At 51.6% G+C, this 11,391-nt stretch overlaps 1 protein-coding gene across 1 annotated transcript; it reads right to left on the reverse strand.

Moving 5' to 3' along the window:
* Positions 1 to 519: 519 nt before the first annotated feature.
* Positions 520 to 9,090, reverse strand: ect2 (epithelial cell transforming 2). Its single transcript, XM_030083124.1, has 25 exons — positions 8,824 to 9,090; positions 8,056 to 8,198; positions 7,907 to 7,986; positions 7,528 to 7,620; positions 7,266 to 7,448; positions 7,104 to 7,193; positions 6,917 to 7,024; positions 6,759 to 6,832; positions 6,488 to 6,618; positions 6,285 to 6,400; positions 6,143 to 6,205; positions 5,836 to 6,064; positions 5,631 to 5,755; positions 5,033 to 5,152; positions 4,893 to 4,961; positions 4,689 to 4,799; positions 4,514 to 4,610; positions 4,361 to 4,442; positions 4,194 to 4,272; positions 3,951 to 4,070; positions 3,741 to 3,879; positions 3,503 to 3,657; positions 1,681 to 1,788; positions 1,461 to 1,589; positions 520 to 648 (listed from the first exon to the last, which is right to left on the reverse strand). The coding sequence occupies exons 2-25, from the start codon at positions 8,168 to 8,170 to the stop codon at positions 559 to 561; spliced, it is 2,706 nt and encodes a 901-aa protein (XP_029938984.1). The 5' UTR covers positions 8,171 to 8,198; positions 8,824 to 9,090; the 3' UTR covers positions 520 to 558.
* Positions 9,091 to 11,391: the final 2,301 nt, after the last annotated feature.

The following is an 11,391-nucleotide window of genomic DNA, read 5'->3' on the forward strand; positions in this document are numbered from 1 at the left end:
ACCAGCCTCTTGAGGATTAGTCTCCTTGAAAACAGGGGTAAAAGTAACCTTTCAAAAAAGCTTTCTCCGTGGACATCTGGGAAAACAAACCTTTTTAAAACAGACTCGCAAGAATTTTGACAAAAGACAAACTGTCTTCTATTAAAAGCATGTATTTAGGTTTTATTAAAGATAATTGATGTTAGGAGGATCAATAAAAGACACCAGAGGCATCAACATAAAGACAGAAAAAAAGTGACAATCAGGAATAAATATATAAAGACGTAGCACACCTTCTGGAATATACACAAGAACTGACGGCACAACGTGACGAGAGCGGCAGACACTGTCCATCTCTCAACTGTCATAGAAGCTTTATAAAAGCTGAAAACGTTGAATATTAAAGTGTAGAAGCCTGGGAAAACAGAGGTCGCTTATGTGCAGTTGGCTAATATTTAAAAAGAAACTACAAAGAAGTTAAGATCATTCCCCAGCCGGTTACTACAAACAACAAAACAGAGCTTCAACATCTTTCCTTCATTTTTTTTTTTTTTTTTAAAGGAGGCAGAACGTCGGTCGTCAGAAGAGGTGGGTGCTGGAGCGGCTGAAGGTGTGGTACTTCCTCTCAAACATGGAGGACAGGCTGAGCGTGGACGGGGAGTGGTGCACCTGCAAGACAGCGGACGGATGGAAGCCGTTACAGAGCGGGAGGGAGAGAGAGACAGACAGAGAGAGAGACAGAGAGAGAGAGACAGAGAGAGCAGGAAGTGCTGCTCCACCGTGCCATTTGGAGACTGTGAAACAGCGGGGAGGACAGCCAGGTGAGCAACACCCCCTCCACTAGTGCACCCCGACAACAGAGCTGCTGATTGGCTGCGCTGCTCACGTGCTGCGGCCCAGACGTCAGTGGCCAGCTCGTCCTCTCCCTGCGCCTCCGGACTTCAAATGCGGCGCCCTGTGCCTCGGTTCTACAGAGTGCGCGGGCCTGGGAATGGACACCAAGCTCTCGGAAGCGGGGGCCGGTAACGGTTCGACCAGGGCAGTGACCAGTTGCCGCCTGGCCGGCCGGCAGCTTGGCTTAAGGGCGCCCAGGCACGTGGCGCTCTGCACTGAAGAGCGGAGGGTAGGAAAAGGGGGGGGTACCGGAGGTCTGCTGGACTGGCAGTCCAGAGAGTTGGACCGCTGCACCATAGTGCCGGCTGTGGCCGGTTTTCTCGGAGGGAATTCGGCAAAGCGAATCACCTGATGGGAAGGAAGAAAACATGCAGCAAGCATTCAATAACAGAAGAAGTGTGGGTTGCATGTAGCATGGCAGGTGTGTGAGCCCCGGAGCTCTGTAGCACGGAGCGGCGTCTCTCCGTCACCGACGGACGGACGGACAGAGCAGCTGGCCAGAGGAGGTGGAGACGGATCCTACACTGTCGGCTGATGAAAGGTGAATGAAGGGTTGTGATGGGGAGATGGGTCAGGGGGGCGCTTACGTTCAGGGAGGAGCTGGATTGGACCTCGTAGGTGTGCTGGTCGTCCTTGTCGTCCGGCGTGCCGCCGGCCACCAGCGCCCTCTGCAGGACACGCTTCGGCGTCTTGGAGAAGGAGAACGCTCTGGTGACCTGGAACAGGCCGAACGGTGAGTGAGACGACGCTCTGCAGATGAGCCTGAGCGGTAGTTCTCTGCAGCGGCCACTGGAGGGCGTGGGTCACCTTCTTGGAGGTCTTCTTGATGGCTCTGGAGGCCTTGCTCAGCGTGCTTTCCATGTCCTTGGTGCTGACCTGCAGGGAGTCCGGGTCCGTGCTCTGGATCAGGCTCTCCTGTAGACAGTGAGAGGCCAGAGAGGCATCAAGGATCCAGCTGAATGTCAACACCGCCCCCTGCTGGCGTCTCAGTGAGCTGCAGCCTTCATGACCTTCTGTTTGAACCGGCCTTGATCACAGGTTACTGGGTAACCTCCATTCTTTAAATAGACCCTACAGAAAAACACGAGCAAAAATTCTTGATTATGCATCCTTAAAGGGGCTGTATCATGCAAAATTCACTTTTTGTATGTTTTAACCTTGTTATATAGTTATGTTCTCACCAAAAACACCCCAAAGCGTTTTTTCCTTCGTGCCTGTGTGTTTGAGCTTTCCTCCTTGCTGTGCTGCTCAGAGAGGCAGCCCCTCCCACCGTGAAAACTCTGTTTCCCATGTTGACGTCACACGGAGAAGATGGCTCCCCTGAGCGAGCGAGCGAGCCCCCCCCCCCCGGCCCTCGGCAATCAGCGTTGCCGCTTTTTGTATCTCCGATTACGGAGATAAACTTTAACCATCGTCTGAAAGCAACAGTCAGGCAAGAGCAAGAGTCTGAAGGGTCTGAAGGGTCTGGAGGGTCTGGAGGGTCTGGAGGGTCTGTGCTTGGTGAGTTTCTAACAGGAAAAGAAGTTTTGGCATGTCTTTGTGTGTAGAGAAGCTAGAGCTAAAGAGCTAAAGCTAGCTAGCGTATTTGTTTTAAAGCGCTGATTGGTTGAAGTCCGCTGTCAGTCAAAGTCCACAGGGGGAGAGGCGGGATTTTCAGTGAACCAGAGCGTTTTCTCTTCCGGGTTTCAGAATTAGCCCCAGAAAATCTTTTATTTCACACAAAATGACTTTTCCTTAGCGCCAAAAATAAACTATTACCATGTTAATGCCATTTCTAGGGTTTGGACAAGCTAAAAAAGCAGGATACAGCCCCTTTAAATCCCAGATTATGCGAGCTAAAATGCTTGATTATGCAAATAAATATGCGGCGTTTTATGCCATTTCATGCAGTAAAATTGCAGACTGTTGTGAAGAATGCCAATAGTTGTGAAATATGCAAAAAGATGCCAGATATGTAGGTTATGCACACACACACCTCTGTCACATTCATTTTTACATTAGTTCATTATTTATCTGAAAAAGTTACTCACTAATGCTCACCAATGGAACACACAATGTGTGTGTGTGTGTGTGTGTGTGTGACTTGAAATCAGACTCATTAAAGGTCTGAACGGCTTTTTGTCTGGTTTTTAACATCTATCAGCAACAACGGACATGAAAGAAACCCAGTCGCCAGTTAATAGGGAATCAGTTATTCCAAAACCCCGGCTCCTCTCCGGGTTCTGGACACTTCTCCTCTGCTAGCTAGCCGCTGCGTTCAGGTGACTGGAGCTGCTGCGGAAAACTGAACTCCGTCATTCACATGAAGGCAGCGGAGACAGCTGGACTCAGGAGACATGTGAAGGACGCGTGGACTATTTGCACAAAGGAACGGCTCTAATAATTCACTTCAATCAAGCGACTCGTTCATTGAACGTCACAGCACTTCAAGCGAGACCATTTCTCTTTTTTTTCCCGCGGTAAATGTGAGATTATTGCAGGGATTATGCGCCCTTTTGGAAAATATGTGGCCCCCACATAATCAGCGGCAAAAGGGTGATTTATGCGTGAATTCATGCGATCGCATAATCACACTTTTCTGGAGGGTCTCTTTAAAGTAATGATCAACGATCACGATGGGGGTTCTCACCGCGTCGGCCCTGCAGATGGTGTTGGCCATGTGGCGGCAGAGCGTCCGCAGCCAGGTCCCTTTGTCCACCTCCTCCTCCGCCAGCTGGAAGCTGAACAGCAGGTTCTCCTGCTCGGTGGGGGGGTAGACCACCAGGGCGAAGGCGTTGCTGCAGTCTGAAGATGGGAGCGAGCGAAACCGGTGACGTTTCCGCGTCGACCGGGGGCCAAGCGCGGTGGAGGAGTGCTTACGGTTTTACCTTCGGTGTCATGCAGGTCCAGCACGATCCGGATCTGGGACAGCGGCATGAGCGCGATGTGCTTCAGCTGCGGCGGCGGCCTGGTCTGTCCCACCGGACTCTTGAACGAGTTGATCCCCTTGTGTCTCTTCCTGGCCATCTGCAGGAAACGCAGAGTGAGACGGCACCGCCGGCGGTTCGATGCTGGGCCGCCAGCCCCGGCGTTCTCACCTCCATGCAGTCGTTGAAGAGGAAGAGGGTGACGTGTTCTCCGCGGTCGCACGGCTGGTTTCCCAGGGCGATGGTTCTCACTCGGGAAATCAGGCTGCGGTGGGATGACAGCAGATTGGCCTACACACACACACACACACACACACACACACACACACACACACACAGACACAAACACAACATGATCTTTCACTTCAAATACATTGAAAACGCAAAGAAAGCGATCAAGCACCCTGGACTCACAGGACAGCCATCCACTTCATAAACAACGTCAAAGATCTGCTTCTGGCCTTCGGTCTTCCTCTTGTCCTCATTGATGTGTCTGGAACGAAAGAAAACTTCAAGCCTAACCAGGAGGTATACCCAAACTCGATGTCCCAGCATGCACCGGGAGGGCTCCGGAGACTCACGTCATGACTTCCTTCAGACACTCGATGGCTTTCTCCAGCGTCTCCTTATCTGGGTTGCCGTCCGGCGTGTGCTTCTTTATGTCTGATGGACAGGAGGCGACTTGTGAGGACGGCGCATGTACGTGTGTGTGTGTGTGTGTGTGTGTGTGTTACCGTTCAGAAGCAGGCCCACGCTTGGCAGGCGCTGAACCGGCCGGATGAGCAGCTCAGCCAGCGTCTGGCGGCCGCACTCCGGCTTGGCCTGGTTGATCTGCCCAGAAGAATGTCGGCGTGAGGCGTGGCGCCGGCGTGGCAGACTTTCCGGCCGCGCCGTCAGACTCAGACGTACCTTGAGGAACGCGTGGAAGCGGGGCTTCTGCTTCTCACACTGCGCGATGGTGTTGGTGCTCATCTCGAAGAAGTTGATGAACGGACGGTACGCCTTTATCAGCTCCTTGGACTGTAACCCGCCCAAATGAAAAAAATACCATAGAGGTCGGAGGTCAGTACCATTAAGAGTTAGCATTAGCTCCACCTGGGCTGAGCAACTCACGTATTTGAGGAAGACATTCCCGACGCTCTTGGCCTCTGACCAGTCTGTGAGGAGATCCTCCAGGTCGCCCTGGTGACGGAAAACACTCAGCAGTTGTTTGGCGTCCGAACGGTCACACTAAGGGTGGAACCACGACTCACCTTGACCTTCAGGTGCACGTTGTAAATGTCTGGGATGCTTCCAAATATGGTCTTGATTTCCTCCTGGGCCAGGATGGGTCCTCCGACAAGCCCCTCCTTCTCCAGAGGCAGCTTGAACAGCTGGGATTGTCGATAATAGGGGTGTCAACGTCTACACGTGATAACAGTTTAACGAATAATAAATCATAACCGTTCAGGAGAAGCAATAACCGTGAACACGTCATCTTCCTCCTCGTTCTCTTTTCCACCTACATGTAATATTTTTTGGAGCGACGATGTTACCAGACGGCTTCAGATAACATTAAAAGTTCTCTAGTGCAGTTCTTTACATACAGAATAGACACATGTGGCGCAATGATATGAGGGACTGTGTTTGAGAGGAGACAGAGCCCTCTAGTGGCCATTTAGCACAGCTGCAATAGGAAAAGATCACTAATCTCTGCCTTCATGTGTAACCAGTTACACGTCGGTTAGAAGTCCCAGTAACACGTGTAAAAAAAAACTTAACGTTGACACCAATGTGTGTGTGTGTGTGTGTGTGTGTGTGTGTGTGTGTGTGTGTGTGTGTGTGTGTGTGTGTGTGTGTGTGTGGCGCCACCTTCAGGATGGTGCTCAGGATGTCCACATAGTTGCCCTCGGTCTCGTACAGCTCCCTGCAGACCTGCCACCGGGCCGACTGCTTGGGGACAGCGGGGGTGGAGCTCCTGGCCGACTTGGCGCCGTCTGGAAAGACAGACGGACGGACGGTTCGGGATTCGCCGTCGCAGCAGCCCACCCTACCCTGTCGCCCGGGGCCGGTTTACCTCCTGACGGGGCCTTGCAGGACTCAGGCGTGTTGGAGATGTCCAGCAGGGAGCTGATAGACAGGAAGCGCTCGGCCGAGGGACGCTTGCGGGGCGGCGAGAACGGCGACGGCTCCGTCTCCTTGGTGAACTGGGAGAGCGAGTCCTTCAGGCGGCGGCGCTTGCGGTTGCCGTTGGGCGTGGCGAGGGACAGGAGGGACACGGCCGCCTTCACACAGGGGCTCTGGTTCTGCCGGTCGGGGGGGGGGGGGTGTTAGCTGCCAGAACACTAAAATCAAAGTGTTTTCCTGAGGTGACCGTTCAATACCTTCTCGAACAGGTACATGGACTCTCCGGCCCGGGCGTCCATCTGAATGCTCCCCCAGAACCACTGAGGAGAACCACCAGAACCCACCGTCAGCTCGGATCGCAGGATCCTAAACCCCTAAACCAAACACTCCTCCACCCACCTCTTCCTTGACCACAAACACTTTGCTCAGGGGTGAGAACGGCAGCTCCTTCACTGAGTTCTCCCCCACCACCACGTGGGTCTGGTTCTCGTCCTCCACTGAACAGAACGCCCCGCCTTTCAACCGAGACAGACCGTCACTTCAACATAACAGGCCACGGTTCCACTGAGGAAAAGAAGACGGAGTGGATGGATGCAACTGACCGTGTTCCAGGGTTCTCATCTCCATGCTGGCCTTTTCTTCCTCGGAGAACCCCAGAAAACTGATGACGCAGTCCTGGAACGGGGGAACTTTGAACTCCGTTCGGAACTGCTCCTCGTCTGCGTGGAAATGCCTGAGGAGCCACACACCCACAACGTTCAGGCTCCCTAGGGGCTAGGCTAACCCTGACCGGCGGCCGCTAACTCGTTAGCTCAGCTGCTAGCGTCAATCCGCTGTTAGCTTGCTAGCTTGGCTTCGGGCTTCATTACGTACACATCGTCTCGTCTCTTCCAGGCCTGATGGATCCAGGACGGGGTCAGGATGGGGGTCCCCATGCACATGGCCAGCTGAGAGACCACAACAAACAATGAATCAACCCAATTACTCGAAGCCAATGCTAGCTAGCAAGCTCCGAAGATGCGAGTACGAACCCTGTACTTCTCTCCGTGGGTGGAGTGCGCGATGAGATGCGTGACCTTAGAGGTGAAATCCTTCCGGATAGTTCCACCCATGTGGTGCACCAGTTTCACCAGGCGCTTCTACGACGACCGACAAACAGAAAAAGGTGAGCGGAGCGGGCGGAGTCGAGCGGCAGGCCGACCGAAGGCGGGGCCTCACCACTTCCTCTTTGTCCCTGAAGCCGGTGAAGCACAGCGACAGGTTCAGCATGGTGACGCAGTACAGAGGCCGGGACGAGAACTGGAGGGGCTGAGGAAAGAGAAACGCTATCGTCCGACACCCGCCGCTGTGGAAACGGCGTCAACGCAAACGTGGACTCACCAAGCCCTTGGCGGCGCAGTCCAGCACCACGGGGGGGCCCACGAGGCGGCACTCCCGCTCGTAGAGGTAGCTGTAGTCGTCCGAGTCGAAGTCTGGGAGGACGTACACCGTCTCGAAGCGGGAGCTCTCGCTGTCCGCCAGCTCCCTCACGGCGTCCGTGGCGAGAACGGGAGTTCTGATGTCCTGGGGGGGAAAGGGGGGGACGTTGAGTGGAGCGAGCAGACACTCAAAACCAGGACTATAGAGACCTGCTGCACCGTACCATGCGGACTATAGACTTGATGATGGCGTTCTCCTCGTCCGCCGCTTCACCCTTCCTGATCTTCACCACCGGGACCACCATCACTTTGACGGCCTGCAGGAACAAACCACAACGTCGGGGGTCAGGATGTCCCGATCAGGTTTTTGTGGCACATGAGCTTCCCCTTCTCTGTGGAGGAAAGAGGACCCACTGTGGGAACTCCAGATCTGATTAAAAAATTAATGAAAATAACTCTCCATATATCCGAGTGTGGATCAGGAGGTAACAGCCGATTCCGATCCGGTCCGCAAACACATTAAAGGATCATCCCCAGGCAGGGGCATTGAATAACAAGGCTTCAATTGACCCCCCCACCCGCACCCCACAAACACACACACACCTGTGCAGCTTTGACCAGCACTGGGTTCCGGGACGTGGCTCCCACCAGAACCACCCGGGTCTCCACTTTAGGAAGCACATCTGAAAAGAGAGAGAAGAGAGCTTTCACACTGATCTATTGGATCTTAGAACCCGGTTCTCGAGACGCACCTTCTTCGCTGCCATCGTCCACCAGGTCCAGGATCTCCTGGTCCCTGGTGGTCTCCAGGGTCCGGGAATCGTAGACCGACGAGTCCACCAGTGTCGCCGGGCCACTATCAGCCATGATGGGAACGTCGCTCGGATCGCAGGTTCTGGATTCAACAGAACGTCACTGGCATCTCGGTCTGTCAGACCCAGGTGTTCGATATGAAGCTGTGACCATGTTACCTGGTGACCGAACGCATCTGAAGCCCATCATAATATTTAATTTAGTGCATTGTACAATGTCAGAAAGCTGAGCTGAGTTAAGGTGAAGCGGTGGTTGGTGTGTTTCAGCCCAGTCCTGTCAGCAGTCCGTCCGCAGCCCGGGGTCAGTCACAGCCTTTTCAGGACCTGCTGTTGCTCTGAGGAACACCAGACTTCAGAGGGATTCGGTCACTAGTTAACATGGTCACTGCTTCGCGGGGAACACCGGTCCGACCGGACTGGAGACGCCTGCGGGCCGGGGTCAGTCCGCGGGACTCACGTTTGACAGTCTGAGGCGAAGACAAACAAGTACCGAACCAAACAGCCAGACAACCTTCTTATTATATTACAGAAAACCCGAAGCTGATGCTAAATAGCGCGAATATATAAGTGTGCTTATCTAAACGGTAGCCTCGCTGACGTTAGCATTTGGTCACGAAGGTAACTTCTCAGAAAGTGTGCCAAAAGTTGCGCAAGTGTGCGCGTGTCACCGTGTGTGAGCCGAAAACGGGAGTGGATAAAGCAACTCACCAGTTGTTTCCTCAAAGAAGACGAAAAGCAGTCGAAATGTGGAGAAATGTTTGGATTTGAGCCCAAATGTGAGGCTAACGCCGCTAGCCGCGGAGCAAAGCACATCCACAACACGGAGTAGAACCCTCCGTCCTCCTTGGATCTCGGAACGGCGCAGAAAAGTGGTTTTTACGTTAAACACGCAGTCCTACAGACGATATGTCCACCTCATTCGCAGTTATAATCCCGCTGCTCGGCGCTCGGGTCCACAGGTGTCGTCAGTTCGCTGTTCAATTCAAAAAGCCAGGCAAACGACGGAGCTGTGCGCTGATTGGATAAAAGGATAATAGGAGCGAGCCCGCCCCCGTTACGCCCAGCGAACACGCTGATTGGTCGGTCGCCCGGCCTGCTTGAAAGTCACACTGCGCACACTCAAATCACCGCTGATGGACGTATCCACAGACATCATATCCGTAGACGCCTCATTCGCGCTGCTGTGGACTGGAGCCGACGTGCCCGCTGGCGGCCATCTTGCAGGGGTGGACCTCGCCTCCACAGCACACTGAGGAATGATGTGTTTCACCGTGGAAGTGATCATAAATCGATCAGTTTTCAACTTCTATTCCAGTTTATTATAAACATCAGACATGGAGGACACACAGACATAAACAGAATGAAATGAACTCATAAACTGTTCAGGATGATTGAGGTTTTTATTGAGAGAATTGGTTTAAGGATTTATATTGTGCTTGATTGTTATTGATATTATGATTGTATGATTCTGAAAATCATTATTAGATTGCATTGTCATATCTATTATTATCACAACTATTATAATAAGATTGTGAATATTATATTTAAATTTATAATCACTATTTTTTGTTATTATTGTCATGACAATATTGATGTTTCCATATTAATTTCCATAGTAATAACTATATTACATTACATTACATTACATTACATTACATTACATTACATTACAGCCCAACATCAGGTTGGACGACGCAGGAGTGGACGGACACCTCGCTGCCTGGACCATGGACTAGCTCATTGACCGTCCACAGTAGTGCAGATGCGCGGCTGTGAGTCCGAGGTGGTGGTCTGCAGCACGGGGGCACTCCAGGGCACCGTCCTGTCACCTGTCCTCTTCACCATCTACACCTTGGACTTCACCTACAACACGGACAGCTGCCACCTCCAGAAGTTCTCCGACCACTCCGCCATTGAGGGCTGTGTGTCGGAGGGGAACCAGCTGGAGAACCGGTCAGTCATCACTGACTTTGTTGACTGGTGTGAGGACAACCACCTGCTCTTGAACACCAGTAAGACGAAGAAGATGGCGATGGACTTCAGGAGGAGGCCACTTCCACACCCACCAGTGAACATCCAGGGGGAGGACATTGAAACTGTGGACAGTTTCCAGTACCTGGGTGTTCATCTCAACAATAAACTGGACTGGTCCCACAACACCAACGCCCTGGACAAGAAGGACCAGAGTGGCTCCACCTCCTGAGGAGACTGAGGTCCTTGGGAGTGTCCAGACCTCTGCTCAGGACCTTTTCTCACTCTGTGGTTCCTCTGCTGTCCACTGAGCCACCGTCTGCTGTCCCCGGGCAGCACAGAGTGAGACAGGAAGACACTCAACCAGCTGGTCAGGAGGGCCAGCTCTGTCCTGGGCTGTCCACTGGACCCTGTGGAGGATGTGGGTGAGAGAAGGATGCTGGCCAAACTCACATCCATCATGGACAGCAGCTCTCAGCCACTGCACCGGATGGTAGAGGAGCTCAGCAGCTCCTTCAGTGGCGACTGAGACGCCCTCAGTGCAGGAAAGACCAGGTCCTTCATGTCCATCGCTGTCAGACTGGACAATTCTACTGTGTAGAATATAAGTAAGAACCCTGCACATTAAAAAATCCTGCAATCACCCCCCCCCCCCCACCCACCCAAGAAATTCAGCAACACTTCACAATCCACTCACTCTGCTAAAACAATATATTGTACATACATGTATCATACTGTACTATATATATATATATATGTGTGTGTGTGTGTGTGTGTGTGTGTGTGTGTATATACATATATGTATGTATGTGTGTGTATATATATATATATATATACACACACACACACACACACATACATATACATATATAAATATATATTTATTTTTTTTACAATAGTATTTATTATATTTGTTATATTGCATACACTGTATTTATTATATATTCATTACTTATTATATATTTCTTGTTCTTATTTACTTTCATTGCTGTGTGTTCTATGAGCCTCGGAAACCTGTAAATTTCTCCATTGTGAGATCAATTACATAGGTATTCTATTCTATTCTATTCTATTCTATTCTATTCTATTCTATTCTATTCTATTCTATTTTGATTCATACTGAGTTTCAACATGATAAATACCATAAACAGTGAAGCCTCAGATGCAACATCTGTCTCATCAAAACCATCTGCATATCTACAAACTGCTATAAACTACTAGAACTATAAAATACTGGTGTATTGGTGATGTTTAGTTCTGCCATGGCGTCCAGCATCAGTCTGGTGTTCCTCCACTCTTCTTCCA

The sequence above is a fragment of the Salarias fasciatus genome, chromosome 23 (genome assembly GCF_902148845.1).
Source record: "Salarias fasciatus chromosome 23, fSalaFa1.1, whole genome shotgun sequence".
NCBI lineage: Eukaryota > Metazoa > Chordata > Actinopteri > Blenniiformes > Blenniidae > Salarias > Salarias fasciatus.